Source organism: Propithecus coquereli, unplaced genomic scaffold (genome assembly GCF_000956105.1).
Source record: "Propithecus coquereli isolate 6110/MARCELLA unplaced genomic scaffold, Pcoq_1.0 Scaffold325, whole genome shotgun sequence".
In the NCBI taxonomy this organism is placed as follows: domain Eukaryota; kingdom Metazoa; phylum Chordata; class Mammalia; order Primates; family Indriidae; genus Propithecus; species Propithecus coquereli.
This window is the reverse complement of record NW_012148897.1, coordinates 276,895-299,380: the sequence shown is the minus strand read 5'-3', so window position 1 is coordinate 299,380 and position 22,486 is coordinate 276,895. Positions and strand designations below refer to the sequence as shown.

Here is a 22,486-nt window from a genome sequence, read left to right as displayed (position 1 = left end):
TTCTGGACACACAGGACTGTCTAAGGCAGGTTGTAGAAAATCCCTGGGGTTCAACCCAATCCTCTCTGTCATCCTTAGGCAGGACTGGCATATCCACTAGTTTTTTTCTTTTTCCGTGTATTTGATGGCACAAGGATTGAAGGTGCTCCTTGGGTTATGAAGATGTTTTGTTTCCTTTTTTTGGTGCATACATTTGTTTTTAATGCTGACTTTATATTTTCTCTCCTTTTATTTTTACAGCGGATACAATCAAGTGACATTTTAAAATTTTGCTGGAAGTGGAGGCATGAGACTGAAGATATCTCTTTTAAAAGAACCAAAGCATATCCTGTTAATACTTATAAACCTTACTGTGATCATCCTATTATATTAATAGTATTATTAAAAGTGTTCTTCTATTTTGAATTCTATAATAATTGGTAAATGGATTTTTTCCATTCCTTTAATGGTAGTTTAGCTAAATTGTTTTTGAAATATTGAAGATCATGTGTTGCCAGTAATTCTCCAAAGCAAACTATTAATATTTGCTTCAAATCTTACTTTCAAATTCTTATTGACATTTTTCTTACTCTACTTAAGCATTTTACTTGAGTCCTTAAAAAGTAGTTTTTGTTTAGTCTAGTAGGATCTTAAAGAGAAGATTTTTGCTCCTCTTCATGGGTGCAAAAATGTAGTTAGAATGAACAATATTTCATAATACACCTGGCAGGAGTGGGGAACCTGTGGCCTTAGGGCCACATGTCGCCTTCTGGATTCTTGAGTGCTGCCTTTTGATTGAATCCAAATTTTACAGAACAAATCTTTTTAATGAAGGATACATTGTTAATTTTCAAGCTGAAGAGTAACATCTTTTTAGACTTTCTTGACCTAACAGTCTTCCCATTCCTCCCATAATTTTAGTAGACCTATTAGTTTGAAGATAACCTGATGGGCATCTGGTGTGCGTATGCGTACATGTGTGTGTGTGTGTGTGTGTGTGTGTGTGTGTGTGTGTGTGTGTGTCTGTTTTCTTCCTTTCTAGGTTTCACCTACATTGTTTAGGTGACACCAATTATATTAGAACAGTTTTTTTCAGAAATGATCTAGTGGTCCTTTTGTTTAGATTGTATTTTGAGTTCTGAGTATTCTGGTGCTACTTTATTACCTATTTTTGTAGACTCTTAAGAGCTTTCTGTAATCTCTTTTTTATCTTTTTGGTTTTTGTTTAATCTGTCATATTTTGAAGTATTAAAAAAATCTTGGAACATCCTATAATAATTATGGCACATTGTTTCTTTCTGTTTCCTCGGATAAAGCAATCAAATGATAGCTCAGATAAGCCAATAAAAGTATTGGTGAGAAAAGAAGGAAGTAAAAGGGTTCTATAATAACAATAAGTGAACAAACAACCCAACCAGGAATGATCTGGCAATATAGAAATCCAAGTGTAGCAAGAGAAAATATCCCTTGTAGGCTGGGCACGGTGGCTCACGCCTGTAATCCTAGCACTCTGGGAGGCCGAGGTGGGCGGATTGTTTGAGCTCAGGAGTTCGAGACCAGCCTGAGCAAGAGCAAGACCCTGTCTCTACCAAAAATAGAAAGAAATTAATTGGACAACTAAAAATATATAGAAAAAATTAGCCGGGCATGGTGGCGCATGCCTGTAGTCCCAGCTACTTGGGAGGCTGAGGCAGTAGGATTGCTTGAGCCCAGGAGTCTGAGGTTGCTGTGAGCTAGGCTGATGCCATGGCACTCACTCTAACCAGGGCAACAAAGTGAGACTCTGTCTCAAAAAAAAAAAAAAAAATCCTTTGTAAATAACAAACTGAAATGCTTTCTCTGTGTACACAGTTCTGCTAGGGTAAGCAGCCTGTCCTGATGGAGGAAGTGAGGACTACTTGAGCATTTCAACTTATATAGAAATCCTTCAGATAAATTAGAGACCAAAAAAATGGGTTAAATAAAGTAAGAATTTTAGGGATCATATCTCATCCATGCAGCACTATGCATTTTATAGCTGTAGTAATTATTATATAATTGAATTATTTCCTAATTTTAATGTCAAAAATTTTGTATTATCAATTAAGATAATAAATAAAATGGAAAAAAGTTTGGTAAGATTTTAGTTTCAGTTGTTAAGCCACGGATTTTTTGTAGGTGAATTGTTATAATGTGATATAAGGAGATTTTTACTGTTCGATTTCAGTCTTCTTTTAACGCTTGTTTTTTTTATTTACCAAAAGAATGCATGCTTGTTTTAATAATTTAAATGGCACAGATATATATGTATGAAGAATATATATAAAGAAAATATATATAAAGAAAAAAGTATAGTTCCTTTTTCTCTCTACCTATTCTCTAACAGTTTAGTGTAGATCCTTTCATATTTTTTGATCTATTAGGTTTCTTTGGTGTATCTTTTGGCTTTCTTTATGGAATATTTTATAACGCAAGTTGTAAATTTTCATGTTGTCAAATCTTTTTCACCTTCTTTTTGGCATTTGGATTTCTTTCTTGCTGTCCATTGTTAACTGTTTTTTTTTTTTTTTTTTTGAGACAGACTCTCACTGTGTTGCCCTGGCTAGAGTGAATGCTGTGGCGTCAGCCTAGCTCACAGCAACCTCAAACTCCTGGGCTCAAGCGATTCTACTGCCTCAGCCTCCCGCGTAGCTGGGACTATAGGCATGCGCCGCCATGCCTGGCTAATTTTTTTTCTATATATTTTTAGTTGTCCAGATAATTTCTTTCTATTTTTTTTAGTAGAGACAGGCTCTCGCTCTTGCTGAGGCTGATCTCGAACTCCTGAGCTCAAACAATCCGCCCGCCTCGGCCTCCCAGAGTGCTAGGATTATAGGGGTGAGCCACCGCGCCCGGCCCATTGTTAACTGTTTTGATAGATGCTTATTTTTCTTTATATGGAAAAAATATCAAAATCGTAAATGAAAAATGCATTTAGAAATTTGAAAATATTTTACCCTATTTTACTTTCTTCTTCTAATCTGCATCTATGAATTATTTTATTAAGATTTAAGACTTTTATATATGTTTTATGTCTCCTTAACATGGTGACACATCAAGAATTAGTAAGCTGTGTGGGCTGGACTACTGCTGAAGAGCTGTATTCATGTAGTGATGATCATCAGATAGTGAAGTGGAACTTGTTAACTAGTGAAACAAGTCAAATAGTAAAGCTTCCTGATGATATTTACCCTATAGATCTTCACTGGTTTCCAAAAAGTTTAGGCGTAAAGAAACAGACTCAAGCAGAAAGCTTTGTCCTCACAAGTTCTGATGGTAAGTTTTTAGTAAATGGTACGTGCTCATCTTTGTATTTAAGAGATATATTAGTATGATTTATGCTTTGAGTTGTTTTACAAAACTATTTATGGATCTGCATACCTTCATCCACATATTTTATTTCTGTACAGTCACTTGGTTTGTGTATAGGCTATAAAACTACTGTCATGGAAGAAAGTGAATTAAACTGGTATATACTGGGATTGAATCTGGGCCTTTGGCCTAACTTTTTCAGTGCTCTTGTGAGTTGAGTTAAGATATTATCAAAGTTTTAGTTTCTAATTTCTTCAAATTTAACTTAATGACATAGCCACACTAAAAACATATGGATATACATACCCATTTAGTAAGTGATCTCTTAAATATATCCTGTATTTTCTAATGCATATTAATTTCCAGTTACAGAGTTGAAGATTTATATAATTTGGCCATAGATTTAGTATTGTTGAATAGAAAGCACGATTTTTCTACTTTTTAAGGGAATGTTTTTTTGTTTTCTTACAAATAGTTGAACTATTTTCGTCTGTATTATACTTTATCTACAGTGTCAATTAGGGGTACATTCATTAAAAGTAACAGAGACTTACTTGGCTAACTTATGCACAAATGAAATTTTTTGATTCACTTAGCTCTAGGAGTATATCAAGCATTAGCTACATTAAGGCCTCTGTTCTTACCATCTCTTGAGTAAGAACATCATGTAGGTTCTCTCCACATGGTGAGCATATTGGTGGCCAGTAGCCTGAGGCTCATCATACTAGATAAGAAATGTGGCAGAAAGACTGCTTCTTCCTCAATATCTCTTGCAGTCAAGTTGCAGAGGGACCCTAAATAACCTTGAGTCATGTGCTCATCATTGAATGAATCACTTTAGTCAAGGGAATGGGACACTCAGAGCATGTCAAGCCTCAGGCCACCCATATGCAAAGGGAAGAGAAAGGGAAGAGGGATCTTGCAAATCAGATGAGAGAAGGGATGTTATAGCAAACAGTAACATCAGGTTACACTTCATTTACAGAGAGACTTGTGGTAGTTTTGTTTTTTTTTAACTGCTTTTTTTTTGAAACTTGATTAAATGAGATGTATGTATGAAAGCACTTGGGGCAGTACCTCGTGCTTAGAAGATTGGCTCTAAACCACAGCTAGAATTTAGGTTACCTCACATGATAAGGTAAAACGTTGACTTTTAAAAAAAAAATTCTTTACCTTGAATATAATTTAACATTTACAGAAAAGTTGTAAGAATTGTACAAATAATTCCTCTGTGTCCTTTATCCCGATTCACTAGTTTAATACTTTGTCTTTTATAGTTTACCATTGGCTCTCCTTTCTCTCTTTCTATACACACATAAACAAAATTTTTTTCTGAAAGTTTTGAGAGTAATTTGCAGACATACATCTTTAACCATAAATACTTCAGTTGATATCCTAAGATTAAGGATTTTCTGTTATATTGCCATAATACATTGATCAAAATCAGGAAATCTAACATTGATGCAATACTATTATATAATGTACAGATCATATTTAAACTTTAACAATTGTCCTAATAATGTCTTTTGTAGAAATTTGTTTTTGATAGTAAAGGATAACATATTGCTTTTGTCATGTTTCTTTGGCTTCCTTTTATCTGGAACACCTCCTCAGCCTTACTTTTATGATCTTGATGGTTTTGAAGAATACAGGCCTGTTATTTTATAGAATGTTCCCCAATTTGTGTTTAATGTATCATCACAATTAGATTCAATTTACACAGTTTTAGCAGGAATATTCAGAGCATCAGATTCGGAGATTCATGATGTTGGTTTGACCCATTATTGGTGGTGTTAACTTTAATTACTTGGTAAGTATTCATTAAATTAATCCACTGTAAATTTACTATTTTTCCTTTTCATAAATAATTTGTGAGAGGATATTTTGAGACTATGTAAAAATATTCTCTTCCTCATCAAACTTCCTCCCACTCTCTTAGCATCTATTGATGATTCTTGGCTGAATCATCTGTAACTTAGATAGTTTGCCAAATGGTGATTTTTCTAAATCTATTGTTCCTTCCATATTGATTAGCTGATATTCTACTCCAAGAAGAGCTTCCTATCCCATGCCCATTTATTTATTTGTTTGTTTGATCAGGTTAGACTCATAGATTCTTATTTTATTTCATGACTATTCTATTACTATCATTTTAAAATTTTGATTTAAAATTGTCCCAGATTTTAAATCCCAGTCCCAGTGGGTCCCCATTAAGCCAGCCAGTGATTTTTTTTTTTTTTTTGTATGTGTCCTCATCATTTTTTGAGTATTTTTTTGTTGGCACAGGATGTTCTAGGCTTATTTTGTACTTTCTCAGTCCCAGCCCCCAAATCAGCCATTTTCCAAGGAGACCTGTTCTTTTTCTGTTGGTTAGCAGTATTTAAAAAATAAGATAGCAGTGCTAGCTGTGCTCGTTCCAATAGCGTGTGTTTGATTCAAGGCCGTTTCAGCAGACAGAGCTAAGAACTATTAATATGAATATGTATAAAAATGCATATCTATAACTATGTCTCTATGTCTTTCTTTCTATTTGTTTTAAAAGCCATGAGTTCATTCTGATACTATCAATTCTAATTCAGCACCACAGGGTTAATTCTAATCTTTCCTTTTTCTGTACTTAGAGACAGTAGGAAATCTGGTTCCCATTATTCTCAATATATTTGTTTATTTGTTTAATTCTATAATACATAGTAGTTTCAGAATTGCTAACCCATACTGCTGCAAAAATTAATCTAATTAGAGTTCAGTATTTGTTTACTGTTGTTTCCATCTTCAGACTGAGGATATAGAATCAAAGTCTTGTGTTCAAAAGCTACTTGCATTGCCCCCCTGCTTAAGTGTGTTTGTGTTATTCATTTGAAATGTAGGTAGACGTATGTATTTCTGTTTGTTTTCCACTTAAGGTCTCCCTGTCTACCATCTTACTGATTTGATTATTTTTTAGATATGTAAATCATTAACATGGATGCTTCCACAAAGTCAAAACTATGTTAAACAAATATACTGAGAACAATGTCACTAACCTCACGCACTCAATCCCATACGTCCTGTTTCTATTGATTCCCTGTAGGTAACCAATCTCTTTGGTTCTGGTTTGTCCTTCCTATGCTTCTTTTGGCAGAAATAAACAGATAGATGTATATTTTCTCATTTCACCTTTTTTATTACAGAAGGTAGCATACCATGTATTTTCTTTACATTTTTTCATTTAAACTCAACAGTATACGAGGATTGACTTTTATCTGGTGAATTTGGACAGTAAACATAATTAGTCCTGATAATTTCTGTTGTCCAAGTGTTTCCCTGAGTTTTTAACATTACTTATTCACAAGTAACTAAAGAACGATTGCTTGGGTATATGTTTCACAATGGCTTTTGATAAAACACTTTCTGATAAGAAAAAAAATCTAAAAACAAATATAATTTAAAAGATAAATTTTCAAGAGTGGCAAGGGAAATATATTAAGACTCAAGAAACTGTAACATGTAATTTTATTTTTAGGTTTACTAAACAAACAAAAAAATAAGACAACATAACATACCACAACTAGATGTAAGGAGAAGAGAGAACCAAAGTAGAGTAGTTGAGTATTTTTCTCCTAGGCTGGGATGGGAGGATATCTGGGATTTTGTGAAAGTATGGGAAAAAAGGATGATAGAGCAAAGAAAAGAAGTGGAAGAGTGAGACAGAAAACAGCATCCAGAAATAAAAAATAAAGTTTCGAAGAAGGTAGATGCCATTGGAAGGTAGTCAAGGTTTCTCCTGCCACATAAACATCTGAGGACATTTTATATATCAATGCTATGTTCTTTTTTTAACCAAATACTTTTTAAATTGTGGTAAAAAAACACATAACATGAGATTTACCCTCTTAAATTTCTAAATGTACTGTACAGTGGTATTAACTATAAGTGCATTGTTGTATGCAGATCTCTAGAACTTGTTCGTCTTGCATGTTAACCCAATATTTAAAAAAAAAAATACTTCAAGATTTAATTCATTGTTTAAGCATTTCTTTTTCTCATTTTCTCCAACTTTATATTCTTGGTTTTTCTCCTTCCAGGCTGGCAGAAAAGGAAGTAACAGTTTTTGAATTTGTTGATCACTGTTCCAGTGTTCCCTTTGTCTGCCTCCCTCCCTCTTCTGTATTAATGACAACACTGGAAAAAAAAAAATCTCTGAGATTTGGGGCAGGTCCTGAAGTACACAGAGCAGACTTTTGCCAAGTATTTTGTCTCACCAATATTTTTCTCTTCAATATTATTTCCTCTTTTTAAATATTCATGAAGCTGTATACTACTTTTTAGAGATGTTTCTTTAACAATATGTTAAAGATTTACATATAAAAATAGTTGAATTATTTATTTGTTTATTTTTTAGAGACACGGTCTCACTCTGTCTCCCAGGCTGGAGTGCAGTGGCGCCATCATAGCTCGTTGCAGCCTCAAACTCCTGGGTTTAAGTGATCCTCCTGCCTCAGCCTCCTAAGTAGCTGGGACTGCAGGTGTGAGCCACCATGCTCAGCTAATTTTAAAATTTTTTTAGAGATGAGGTCTCACTATGTTGCCCAGGCTGGTTTCGAACTCCTGAGGTGTTCCTCCCACCTTGGCCTCCCAAAGTGCTAGGATTACAGACATGAGCCACCATGCCTGGCCAAAAACATAACTGAAATATTTAAAATGTACCAGGGGAACTTTCATGTAAAGGAGTTTTGATATAAAACCTTTTGTAAAGCCATTAAACACTCTTTAAATTATATTTAGTGAAAGTTAATTTTTTTACATTGTATTAGATATCTTAAAATAATTCACATATTCTCTTATTGGTTAATATGTCCATTTTAAAATTTATATGTTCATTTTTTTGTATCAGAAGTTAGCCATTACAATCTGTTTGTGACTTTTCACAGCCATTGCCAAAATATTTCTGCTATTAAGCGGTCTGCAAACGTATTTGTGTGCCCTTTTTCCTAACACCCTGTTCCAAGTCTTCTCACATTCCCATGGATATTTCGTAAGGCATTTTTAATTTTTAAAAATGTGTTTCATATATTTTAAAAATCTACTTATTCTGTTCCTTTTCTGATTTGTAACTTTTTCCTCTTTTTAGTTTGGATTGATTCATCTTTTATTATATAACAAAAGATTAATTTTACTCCTCAGGGTTTAACTATCCATCTTTTTAATCCAAATCATCTATTGCTTGTTTAATAAATGGATAAATGAATCATCCTGGCTACATTCTCTTTCCAACTCCAACTCCTAGCAAGTAATTGGAAATAAATTAATTGATCTCTAGTTTTGGTCTTGCATTTTAAAAACGTTATAGAAGAGCTGGAAAAGTTAAAGAGAAGAAGAACCAAAATAGTTAAATGGATAATTATGGGCTTTAAATATTTGATTATAAATTTTATGTTTATACCTTACCTTGCTATTTAAGAAATTTATAACAATCAGAAAAAATACAGAGGCCAAAGATTTGTTGAGTGCCAAATCTAATAAAAAATGACCTCAGTTGTCCCAGGATATGTCTTCTGTGAGGTTATGGGAAGCAAGAGTAATTTTAGCACTTGTCAGAAAAATCAATATTAGGTATTTTAGAATAAGAAATATCAGTGATCTAAATACATAAAATTTCTAAAAAATGGAATAGGTTGAAAGACAATTTCTGAACTCCACATTTCCGGTTAAGAGTTATTTGGCTAATCTCTTTAGTGATGGATTCATTCATTATGTACAACAATTATGTGGATATTGTGTGCTAGGCAGTATGCTAATATTTATTGAAACAGACCTGTATAAAGTAAATAATGGCAACATAATTAGCTTCTCCCTAACTATATGTCTGTCATCTTTACAGTTTCCTTTTTTGAGAGTTTTCCCCCTTTTATTTTCTTTGTAAAGCAATGCATTAAAAAAATATATCCAAATTAATTTAGTCTCATAAGGAGAGTAATAATAGCACAAATTCAAAGTAATCTTGTTACATTAGAAAAATGACCCAGCAGTAAACATAAAATTAAGAGAAAGACATGGTGAAAAGTAGATGGTGCTAGTGGGTGGTTAGATGAAAGGAAAGGGTAGCTTATTGTTGAGAGCCTAGAAAATGAATAATGGGTAAAGAAAGCCATCAAAATGAATGAGAGAGTAGGGAAAGTCAAAGTAGGCCATTTTTTGATCTCTGAGTTGGTTAAATTTAACAAATGCTGATTATGTAAATACATTACTCCAAATAAAAATATGACTAAGACATGGTCTCCTGTCCTGAAAGGAATCATAGCCCAGTAAAAAATGCTACAACATCGCTACAAATAAAGTGTGCTGTGTATAGAAAAAAGGAAATGACTTTGTTGGTGGGAATGGGGAGGTGGCACAGGGTGCTAGGTATTCAATGTTTTAAAGCTATCTTAGACATCTGACTTAAATATATTTTTAATGAATTGTTAATATTAGGTTACAATCTTGAAAAGTAATAAGTGAAAAGTGATTTTAAATAAAATAAATTCTCTGAGCCAAAATTTGATGAGGCAGCTATATTATTCTTTTATTGTGAAAAAACATATTTTTTTTTGATTTGGGGAGAAGTTTCACTGTATGTCTTAGCCCATTTTGTGCTATTAGAACACCTGAGATAGGGTAATTTATAATAAACAGATATTTATTTGGCCCACAGTTCTGGGACCTGGGGAGTCCAAGGGCATGGTGCTGGCATCTGCTCAGCATCCAGCGAGGGCCTTCTTGCTGCATCATCCCATGGCAGAAGGCAAGAGGGTGAGAGAGGTTGAAAGAGGGAAGGGGGCTGGACTCACACTTTTATCAGAAACTCTCTCCTGTAATAACTAACCCACATCCTTGATAACAGCATTAATTCATTGATGAGGGCAGAGCCCTCATGACCTAATCACCTCTTAAGGTCCTACCTCTTAACACTGTTGCATTGGAGATTATGTTTCCAACACATGAACTTTGGGGGACATACTCAAAATGAATTTTGGAGGACACATTCAAACCATAGCACTGTACTTTTATTATTTTATTATTGGCTACATATTACTAGACTTAATGATCATTCAAAAACCACGCTGATTATTTCTTATATTCTTTTATTACTTTTTTTTTTTTTGGTAAATAGAGATAGAGTCTCACTCTGTTGCCCTGGCTAGAGTGCAGTGGCATGATCATAGCTCACTGCAATATCAAACTCCTAGACGCAAGTGATCCTCCTGCCTCAGCCTCCTGAATAGCTGGGACTATAGGTGTGCGCCATCATGCTGGCTAATCTTTCTATTTTTTGTAGAGATGGGGTCTCACTCTTGCTCAGGCTGGTCTCAAACTGCCTACCTCAAGCGATCCTTCCGCCTTGGCCTACCAGAGTGCTAGGATTACAGGCATGAGCCACTGCACCTAGCCTCTTTTATCACTTATTCTTTGCACAGTTGGTTTGTCCCGTTGACATCACATATAATTTGCTTATGGCCTTTAAAGTTATAAGGTTTTTACTTTTTGCCTATTTATGGCCTTTTTGAGGACAGTAGCTAAGTGGCCTACTTTTTGTCTACCTGTTGCCTAGCACAGTGTAAAATCATATAAGGCAAGTATTTTAAAACCTGCAACTATTCATTTTACTATTTTGGTTCCTCTTCTTTATACTTCTTTCAGCTTTTCTATAGCCTGTTAAAAAAGTCACGACGGTAAAATTCTGCTTAAATAGAAGGCTTTCTTGATATTTCCCTTGACACTCCATGCCCCCCCACCATATATATGACAGCAGAGTTTTATTGTCCCTCTAAACTATGATCGCACTACTTAGGTCTATTATACTACTTGTTTCAAGGTTTACAATTCTTTTTTTGTGTCTTTTTTCCAATAGATTTGTTTGTTTCTTGAGATTAAGAATAATTATATTATTTGCTCTTATGCCTCCAGTGCCTAGTTTGTCTAGTTACTATAACTAGTCTAGTAGCAAGTACTCAACTTACGTTTGTCGATTCAATAAATTAATTTAATAAAATAGATTTTTCAAATGTAATTTCTTTTAGGTAAATTTCATCTGATATCCAAGTTAGGAAGAGTGGAAAAAAGTGTAGAAGCTCACTGTGGAGCTGTACTTGCAGGAAGATGGAATTATGAGGGAACAGCATTAGTTACAGGTAAGTTATTTGCAAAAATGATATTTTACATGAATTTTTTAAAGAAAAATTTCCAAAGACAGAGTATTTTTGTTTAGCAATATTGTCTTTTCCTGTCTAATAGCAAATAATTAGCCCAGTATTTATCTAGACCAGTATATAAATGTTATAATTCAGCATGTGATATTAATTGTTAGTTTTCTTATATTACTTTAGGAGATTATCTTATAAAAGAAGGCTTTAGGAGTGGTCAAATATGTGATAAATAAAAGTTGTAATTCTTTAAAATTCTAAAATTTAAAATATTCTCATTTTATCCACCTTCTGTCTCTTTCCTATCCCCTGCCCTACTCCAAGGAGTCTTATCTTCACCTATTGCATTAGTTATCTATTGCTGCATAACAGATTACTCCAATGGTTAGTGACTTAAAATGCTAAACTTACAGTATCTGACAGTTTCTGTGGGTCAGGGAGCAGTTTAGGTTGGGTGGTTCTGTCTAACTCAGAGTTTTTCATGAGGTTCCAGTAAAGTTGTTGCATGGGGCTACAGTCATATGAAGGCTCGACTGGGATTTGGAGAATCCACTTCCAAGATGGCTTACTCACATGGCTGTTGGTAAGAGGCCTTAGTTCCTCTCTGGCTTTGGCAGGAGACCATAATTCCTTGCCACATGGTCTTCTCCATAGGGCTCTTTAAGTGTTTTTATTAATACAACATGGCATCTGGCTTCTCCCAATGAACAAAAAGAAAGCAAGATAGAAGCCACAGTATCTTTTGTGATGCACACTCAGAAGTCATACTCCATAATTTTCATTACATTCTGTTTGTTAGAAGAAAGTCACTAAGTGCAACCCATACTGAAAGAGAAGGGAATTAAGCTGCACCTCTTGAAAGGAAGAATAATGAAGAATTTGTAGATATGTTTTAAAACTACCATACCATGAGCACTGTTACCACTTCTATTCAACATGGTACTGGAAGTCCTAGCCAGAGCAATCAGGGAAGAGAAGGAAATAAAGCGTATCAAGTCAGGAAAGAGGAGGTCAAACTATCACTTTTTGCTGATGATACAATCTTGTATCTAGAAAAATCCCAAAGACTCCACCAAAAGACTCCTAGAGTTGATAAATAAATTCAGCAAAGTCTCAGGTTACAAAATAGATGTACACAAATCAGTAGCATTTCTATATACTAATAGCAGTCAAGCTGAGAGTCAAATCAAAGACCCAATACCATTCACAATAGCTACAAAGAAAATAAAATACTAGGCATATACTTAACTAAGGAGGTGAAAGAGCTCTACAAGGAAAAGTATAAAATACTGATGAAAGAAATTACAGATGACACAAACAAATGGAAAAATATATTATGCTCATGGATCGATAGAATCAACGTTATTAAAATGTCCATATACCCAAAGTGATTTACAGATTCAAGGCAATACCCATCAAAATACCAATGTCATATTTCACAGATCTGGAAAAAATAATTCTATGTTTCATTTGCAACTGAAAAGAGCCCGAATAGCCAAAGCAATCCAAGCAAAAAGAAAAAATCTGGAGGCATCACACTACCAGACTTCAAATAGTACAAGGCTATGGTAACCAAAATAGCATGGTATTGGTATAAAAGTAGAGACATAGACCAATGGAATAGACCAGAGAACCCAGATATAAAACCATCTACCTACAACTAACTTATCTTCAACAAAGCAGACAACAACATACACTGGGGAAAGAAAGCCCTATGCAATAAATGGTGCTGGGAAAACTGTATGGCACCTGCAGAAGAATGAAGTAGGACCCCGTATCTCTTGCCGTATACAAAAATTAAGTCAAGATGGATAAGAGACTTAAATGTAAGGCATGAAACCATAAAAATTCTAGAAGAAAGTGTAGGCAAAACTCTTCTAGACATTGGTCTAGGCAAAGAACTTAATACTGAGACCTCAAAGGTAATTTCAGCAATAATGAAAATAAATAAATGGGACTTGATTAAATTAAAAAGTTTCTGCACAGCAAGGAAAATAATCAACACAGTAAATAGACAACCTACGGAGTGGGAGAAAATATTCACAAATTATACATCCAATACAGGGCTAATATCCAGAATCTACAAAGTACTCAAATCAGCAAGAAAAAACAACCCCATTAAAAAGTGGGCAAAAGACATAACAGAAGTTTTTCAAAAGAAGTTAGACAAATGGCCAACAAAAATGTGAAAATATACTCAACATCACTAATCATTAGGGAAATGCAAATTTAATTCACAGTGAGATATCACCCTATCCCTGTCAGAATAGCTATTATTAAAAAGTCAAAAAACAATAGATGCTAAAAGCGAGGGCATGGAGAAAGGAATGCTTATACACTGTCGGTAGGACTGCAAATTAGTACAACTGCTGTGGAAAACAGTATGATGATTCCTCAAAGAAATAAATATAGACTTACCATTGGACCCAGCAATCCCACTACTGGGTATCTACCTAAAGGAAAAGAAGTCATTTTATCAAAAAGACACCTGTACTTGAATGTGTATTGCAGCACAATTCACAATCCCAAAGATGTGGAATTAACATATGTGCCCATCAATTCATGAGTGTATTTATAAAATGTGGTGTATGTGTATGTGCCATGGAGTACTACTCAGCCATAAAAAGGAATGAATTAATGTCTTTTGCAGAAATTTGGATGAAACTGGAGAACATCATCCTAAGTGAAGTATCTTAGGAATGGAAAAACAAACACCACATGTGTTCTCTAATAATTTAGAACTAATCAATGGGCACATACAGACACAGAGAGAAGTAAAAGTCATTGGACATCAAGCTGGGGGAAGGGGTAAAAACCTACTTATTAGGTACAATGAACACTATTTTGGTGATGGGCACACTAACAGCCCTGACTTAAGCATCGTAAAAGCTATCCATGTAATGAAAACATTTGTATCCCCTTAGTATTTTGAAAACAAAACAAAACAAAACCATAATACCTGTCCTTTGGGCCTTCTCTGGGACTTTTCTCAGTGAATTGTCCCTTTTCTTGCTTATCTTTAACCTCTACTTTTCCAGTGGTTTCTTTGTCAGCATATAAATGTGTTCGTACATCACTCATCTTAAAAATTAAGAAGAAAGAAATAAAAACCCCTCCCTTAACAAACAACTTTCTCTAGCTACAACTTCCTCTTTCTTTCTTCCGTTTTTAGCCTAGCTGTTCAATAGAGTAGTCTATTGCCTCACCTTATTCAGTTCCCAACTCACTGAAATATGGCTACAGCTCTTCTTACTGCACTGAAAACAATTTTCTTAGAATTCTATGATAGATATTGCAGTGACAGTGGAAACATTATTTGAATAATATACTCATAAGTCTTCTAAGATTGAAGGAAAAAATAAAAATTTTAGTCATGAAAGTTAGGCTACTTTGATAAGATTGTTTCAAAGTAATTTCTATTAAATTTAATGGTTATAAAGCACTTGGTCATTTAATTAAAGTTAATTGTATCTGAATTTTAAATATGCAGTAATATAGATACTGTTGATTTTGTATGCAAATTTAATGTTCAAATTTATTTTCTGTAGATAAAAGTATTAATTAATTTTTTTCCCTGTACAGTTGGAGAAGATGGACAAATAAAAATTTGGTCAAAGACTGGGATGCTTAGATCAACTTTAGCTCAGCAAGGTATGTTTTATAATTGATAATTTTATTTTTGACAATTGTAAAATACAGAAATGCCTTAACATTTAATATAGTAATTGAGAGTGACTTTGGTCAAGTTCAAAACCTGAAATCTCTTATTTCTGTTTATACTTTTTCTTCTTACTTTCTGTGATGCCTCATGCCTGATGGGCCACAGTAACCATATTATTCAGGCTAAGAAATATAAGAAATACTAATGGGCTTTTTCTTTACGTTGGCGAATCTATATAAAGGCAGTTACTGGCTAAATAGTTTTAAAAAATAATTCTGAAGCATTTGAAGCATGTCTTATATAGAATAGCATTTGGTGTCTAGTTAAGTAAATCATAGTCAGAAAAGACATTGATTATCCTAATAACTTCATGATATTGATTATCCTAATAACTTCATGATATTAGCACCCTTTCCAAATTATGTTGTATATTTGATCTCTATACTAATGGAGGGAAATAGACATGCTGATGAGCTGAAACTTGGTAAATCCACACTATTTAGAGGAACATCTCAGTTTTCCATGTTAATAGAAAGAAGTGGCAATTCCTGTTGGGATTCAGATTATATATGATTTTTTTCTGTGTGACAGATTAATTTTCCTAATTAGATGTTTTGTTTTGTTTTTGACACGGTGTCACCCTAACATTGCCAAGCTGATCTCAAACTCCAGGGCTCAAGCAATCCTCTCACCTCAGCCTCCCAAGTTGCTGGGACTATGAGTGTGCACCGCTGTGCCTGGCTTACCTAGGAACAGGAAAACAGTTTTAATGTTTACCTGAGCATGTATCAGCTGATCTTTAGAGACAGGTTGCCAAAAAACTTGCAAACTATTCTTCAGAATTATATGATAAAGTTATACTGTGAAGCATCTTTAATAACTAACTGCCAAAAGTTTCCAGATTGCATTTTAAAAACCCATGTTTACCCTTAAGATAATGTTCAAATGATTTACATTTCTTTAACTATATATTGACGGAATGTTAGCAAAGCTAAACAGAAATACTAGGAAGTTTTTCTTTTCTGAGATTAAATGTTTGCTATGGATCATCTCCAAGTAATATTTATCCATGAGTAGAAAATTTAGAGTTCATAGAAGCATTCATGGGTGAATTTCAGTTAAAGAAAAAGTCAATTTATTGTTACTTTTAATAAAATGTACTTTTAGAAAGTAAATCTTACTTTAATCTTCTAGTAGACATGGGAATTTACTTTTGGGTTTGTAGATTTTTCTGTTAAGGCTAATTATTTGACATTCTCACTTAGTGACGAATGACTTAATGAGCAATTGACAGAATTCTTCCAGAGATCACCGGCCTCTTGGAAGAACTGCAAGAAATTCAAGTTGTGTTGCTGAGGCTGCAGTTCTTTTCAACTGTTGCTGCTGCTGAGACATACCCTTTTTTACTTTCTTCTTCTTATTATTTTTTATTTTTATTTTTTAGGTAAACAGGGTCTCGCTCTGAACAGCGCAGGCTGGAGTGCAGTGGCACAATCATAGCTCACTGTAGCTTCAAACCCGTGGGCTCAAGGGATCCTCCTACTACAAACTCCCAAGTAGCTGGGACTACAGGCATGTGCCACCATGCCTGGCTAATTTTTATTTTTTTAATCATTTTGTAGAGATAGGGTCTTGCTATGTTGCCCAGAATCGTCTCTAACTCCTGGCCTCAAGTGATCCTCCTGCCTCGGCCTCCCAAAGTGCTGGGATTATAGGCATGAGTCACCATACTCAGCCATTTTTTTCCTTTCCTTTCTATTTTTTCTATTGATTTGTTGCTCACAGATGACAGATCTTCAGAGAAATTCTGAAAACTTATCCCACTAGGTACCATAGAAGATGCTTTTTTCTTTCCTTTGTTTTCTTTTTTTTTTATTTTAATAGATTTAGCAGGTAAAAGTTGAGTTCCATTACATGTATATATTGTATAGTGGTGAACTGTGGTCATCACCCAAATATTATACTTTGTACCCCACAGGTGATTTTTCATCCCTCTCCCCCTCCCTTCTTTTGAGTCTCCAATGTCCATTGTTGTACCACTCTGTGTGCCCTTGTGTAGCCATAGTTTGGCTCCCACTTATAAGTGAGAACATGCAGCGTTTATTTTTCTGTTCCTGAGTTACTTCACTTAGGTTAATGGCCTCTAGTTCCATCCAGGTTGCTGCAGAAGACATTATTCATTCTTTCTTGATCCTGAGTAGTACTCCATGGTATATATACATACCACATTTTCTTTATTTACTCATCAATTGATGAGCACTTAGGTTGATTTCATATCTTTGCAATTGTGAATTGTGCTGCAATAAACAGCATTACATCTTTTTGATAGCCAGTAGTGGGACTGCAGGAACAAATGGTACCTCTACTTTTAGTACTTTGAGAAATCTACATAGAGTTTGTACTAGTTTACATTCCTACCAACAGTGTATAAGTGTTCCCTTTTCACTGCATCCAAGCCCACATTTATTGTTTTTTGACTTTTTAATAATGGCCTTTCTAATTGAAATAAGATGGTATTTAATTGTGGTTTGAATTTGCATTTCCCTGCTAATTAGTGATGTTGAGCATTTTTGGGCCATTTGTGTATCTTCTTTTGAAAAATTCCTGTTCATGTCATTTACATACTTTTAATGGGGGTTTGTTTTTTTCTTGCTAAGTTGTTTGAGTTCCTTGTAGATTCTGGATGTTATCTTTTCTTGGACACATAGTTTGCAAATATTTTCTCCCATTCTATAGGTTGTTTATTTACTCTTTTAATTATTTCTTTTACTGTGTGGAAACTTTGTAGTTTCATTAAGTCCCATTTGACTATTTTGTTTTTATTGCATTTGCTTTTGGGGTCTTAGTAATAAATTCTTTGACTAGGCAAATGTCCAGAAGAGTTTTTCCTAGGTTTTCTTCTAGAATTTTTATTGTTTCAAGTCTTACATTTAAGCCTTTAATCTATCTGCAGTTAATTTTTGTATATGGTGAGAGATAGGCATCTACTTTCATTCTTCTACATATAGCTATCCAATTTTCCCAGGACCATTTATTGAATAGTATGTCCTTTCCCCAGTGTCTGTTTTTGTTTGCTTTGTCAAAATGAGTTGATTGTAGCTATATAGTTTTATTTCTGCATTCTGTATTCTATTTCGTTGATCTATGCATCTACTTTTATGCCAGTGCTGTACTGTTTTGGTTACTATAGCCTTGTAGTATAATTTGAACTCAGATACTGTGATGCCTCTAGTTCTGTTCTTTTTTGCTTAGGTTTGCCTTGGCTATTCAGGCTCTTTTTCAGTTCCATATGAATTTTAGAATTGTTTTTTCTGATTCTGTGAAAAACGACATTGGTATTTTGATAGGAATTACATTGAATTTAAAGATTACTTTGGGCAGTGTCATCATTTTCACAATATTAATTCTTTGGATCCATCAACATAGGATTTTTTTCCACTTGTTTGTGTCATCTGTGATTACTTTCATTAGTGATTTGTAGTTCTCTTTGTAGAGATCTTTCACCTGCTTGGTTAAATTTATTCTTAGATATTTTATTTTTCTTGCAGCTATTGTAAATGGGATTAAGTTCTGCATTTGCTTCTGAGCATGGCTATTCTTGGTGTATATAAATGCTATTGATTTTTGTACATTGGTTTTATAACTGAGACTTTGCTGAATTTATTTATCAAATCTAGTTGTCTTTTGGAAGAGTCCTTAGGGTTTTCTAAGTATGAGATCATATCATCAGCAGAGATAATTTGACTTCCTCTTTTCCAACTTGTGTGCCCTTTATTTCTTTCTCTTGCCTGATCACTCTGGCTAAGACTTCCAGTATTATGTTGAATAGATGTGGTGACAGTGGCATTCTTGTCTTGTTCCAATTCTCAGAGCAAATGCTTTAAACTTTTCCCCATTCATTATGATGTTTATTGTGGGTTTGTCATGTATGGCTTTTATTATATTGAGATATGTTTCTTCCATGCTGAGTTTTTTGAGGGTTTTTATGCTGAAGGGATGCTGGATTTTATCAAATGCTTTTTCCACGTCTATTGAGATGATAATATGGTTTTAGTTTTAAATTCTGTTTATGTTGTGAATCACATTTATTTATTTATTTATCGAGACAGGGTCTCGTTCTCTTGTCTGGGCTAGAGTGCAGTGGCATGGTTGTGGCTCACTGGAATATCAAACTCCTGGGCTCAAGAAATCCTCCTTCCTCAGCCTCCCAAGTAGCTGGGACTACAAGCACGCACCACCACGCCCAGCCAATTTTTCTATTTTTTTTTGTAGAGATAGGGTCTTTCTCTTGCTCAGGCTGGTTTTGAGCTTCTGACCTGAAGCCATTCTCCTGCCTCGGCCTCCCAGAGTGCTCGGATTACAGGCATGAGGCACCATGCCTGGCCACATTTATTGATTTGCATATATATATTTTTTTGAGATAGAGTCTCGCCTTGTTGCCTGGGCTAGAGTATGGTGGCATGATCATAGCTCACTGCAGCCTCAAACTCCTGGGCTCAAAAGATTCTCCCACCTCAGCCTCCCAAATAGCTAGGACTGCAGTCGCATGCTACTGCAGCTGACTGATTTTAAAATTTTTTGTAGAGATGAGGACTCACTGTTGCCCATTCTGTTCTTGAACTCCTGGCCTCAAGCAATCCTCCCACCCTGGCCTCCCAAAGTGCTGGGAATACAAGTATGAGCTATTGTGTCTAGCCCAATTTGCATATGTTGAACCACCCTTGCATCCCTGGGATGAAACCCACTTCATTGTGGTGAATTATCCTTTTCATGTGCCATTGGATTTGGTTTGGTAGTATTTTGTTGAGGATTTTTGCCTCTATGTTCATCAGAGATAGTGGTCTGTAACTTTCTTTTCTTGTTGCATCTTTTCCTGGTTTTGGTGTTAGCGTGATGTTGGCATCATAGTATGAGGTAGGGAGGAGTCCCTCCTTCTTAGTTTTTTGGAGCAGTTTCAGTAGGATTGGCACCAATTCTTATTGTATGTCTGATAGAATTTGGCTGTGAATCCATCTGCTTCTGAGCTTTTTTATTGGGACTTTTTTATTACAGATTCGATCTTGCTACTTATTTTTGGTTTATTCAGGAGTTCTGTTTCTTCCTCGCTTAAACTTGGTAGGTTGTATGTTTTCAGGGATTCATCCATTTCCTCTAGGTTTTCTAGTTTGTGAGTATACAGTTGTTCATAATAGTCTCTGATGATTTTTTGTATTTCTGTGGTATCAATTGTATTGTCTCCTTTTTCATTTCTGATTATGTTTATTTGGATCCTCTCCTTTTCTTGGTTAGTTTAGTCTAGCTGGTGGTTTATCAATTTTGTTTATCTTCTCGAAGAGGCAACTTTTTGTTTTGTTAATTCTTTGTATTGTTCTTTTTGTCTCAATTTTATTTAGTTCTGCTCTGATCTTGCTTTTTTCTTCTACTAGCTTTTGGTTTGGTTTGTTCTTCTTTTTCTAGTTCCTTGATGTTTCAAAAAATTTTTAAATTTCTATCTTTATTGCTTCATTGACCCAGTGATCATTCAGGAGCATGTTATTTAATTTCCAAGTATTCGTATAGCATGTGAAGTTCCTGTTCATATTGATTTCTAGCTTTATTCCATTGCAGTCTAAGATAGTTGATATGATTTTTGATTTTTTAAAATTTCTTAATATTCTATTTGTGTCCTAAAATATGGTCTATCTTGTAGAATGGTCCATGTGATGATGAAAAGAATATATATTCTATAGTTGTTGCGTGGAATGTCCTATAAATGTTTGTCAAGTCCATTTGGTCCAAAGTCCAATTTAAATCCAATGTTTCTTTGTTGATTTTCTGTATTGATGATCTGTCTGTTGGTGTGAGTGGGGAGTGAGAGTTTAAGTCCCTCGCTATTATCGTGTTGCTGTCTATCTCTTTCTTTAGGTCTAGTATATTTATTTTGTGAATCTGGGTGCTCTGATGTTGGGTACATACATATTTAGAATTGTTATATCCTTTTGTTGAATCGATCCCTTTATCATTATATAATGACCTTATTTGTCTTTTTTTACTGTTTTTGATTTAAAGTCTATTTTATCTGCTATAAGTTTAGCTACATGGATATCTTTTTCTACCCTCTTACTTTCAGTCTATATGTGTCTTTATGGGCGAGGTGAGTTTCTTATAAGCAACATATAGTGAGATCATTTTTTTAAAATCCATTCTGCCAATCTATATTTTTTAAGTGGAGCATTTAATCCATTTATGTTCGAGGTTCAAATTGATAGGTAAGACTCTATTCTTGTCATATCATTAGTTGATTTCTAGTTGTTTTACAAATTCTGTTTCTTTTTCTCTGTCTTTTTGTCTTTGTGTTTTGCTGAACTTATGTCATATTTAATTCCTTTCTCTTCTTCCTTTGTGTGATTGCTTTATTAGACCTTTGAGTTTTATCTTTTTGTGTGTTTTCATGATGATGAATATTTACCTTTCATTTCCATGTTTAAGACATCTTTGAGCATTCCTGGTAGGGCCAATCTAGTGGTGACAAATTCTTTCAGCATTTGCTTCTCAGGGAAAGACTTTATTTCTCCTTCACTTATGAAGCTTATTCTGGCAGGATATAAAAATTGTTGACTGGCTATGTTTTTCTTTCAGCACTTTGAACATGCCATCCCATTCTCTTCTGGCCTATAAGGTTTCTGCTGAGAGATCTGCTGTTAGTCTGATAAGGTTTCTTTTATAGGTGACTAGACGATTTTCTCTTGCTAATTTTAAAATTCTTTCACTTCAAGTTTAGTCATTCTGATTATAATATGCCCTGGTTAAGTCCTTTTTGCAGTGTATTTGCCTGGGGATTATTGGGCCTTATCCATCTGAATGTTTAACTCTCTTGCTCGTCCCAGGAAGTTTTCATTGATTATTTCCTTAAATAGGGTTTCTAAACTTTCTGATTTCTTTTCTCCCTCAGGAATACCAATAATTCATAAGGTTGCTTTATATAGTCCCAGACATCTTGAAGGCTTTGCTCATTTTTTCTAATTCTTTTTTACTTTTTTTTGTCTGACTATATTATTTCAAAAGATCTGTCTTCGAGTTCTGAGATTCTTTCATGCTTAATCTAGTCTATTTTTGAAGCTTTCATGTGTGTTTTGTATTTCCTTCAATGAATTTTTCAGCTCCAGAATTTCTGGAGTTTTTTTTTTTTTTTTTTTTTTTAACAATATTTATCGCCTTGGTAAATTTCTTATTCATATCCTGAATTGATTTCCTGATTTCTTTGTATTGGCTTTCAGAGTTCTCTTGCATCTCATCAAGCTTCTTTGGAATCAATATTTGGAATTGTTTGTCTGGCATTATTATTATTATTTTTGATTGGGATCCATTGCTGGAC

General features: G+C 34.4%; 1 protein-coding gene across 1 annotated transcript in view; it reads left to right on the top strand.

Annotated features, from left to right (window-relative positions):
* The first annotated feature begins 286 nt into the window (after nucleotides 1–286).
* The window catches only part of IFT80 (intraflagellar transport 80), a 117,185-nt gene continuing 94,985 nt past the window's right edge, over nucleotides 287–22,486 (top strand). The window contains 4 exon segments of the mRNA XM_012650422.1: nucleotides 287–323; nucleotides 3,052–3,273; nucleotides 11,349–11,459; nucleotides 15,054–15,122. Coding sequence (XP_012505876.1) covers nucleotides 287–323; nucleotides 3,052–3,273; nucleotides 11,349–11,459; nucleotides 15,054–15,122 — 439 coding nt within the window.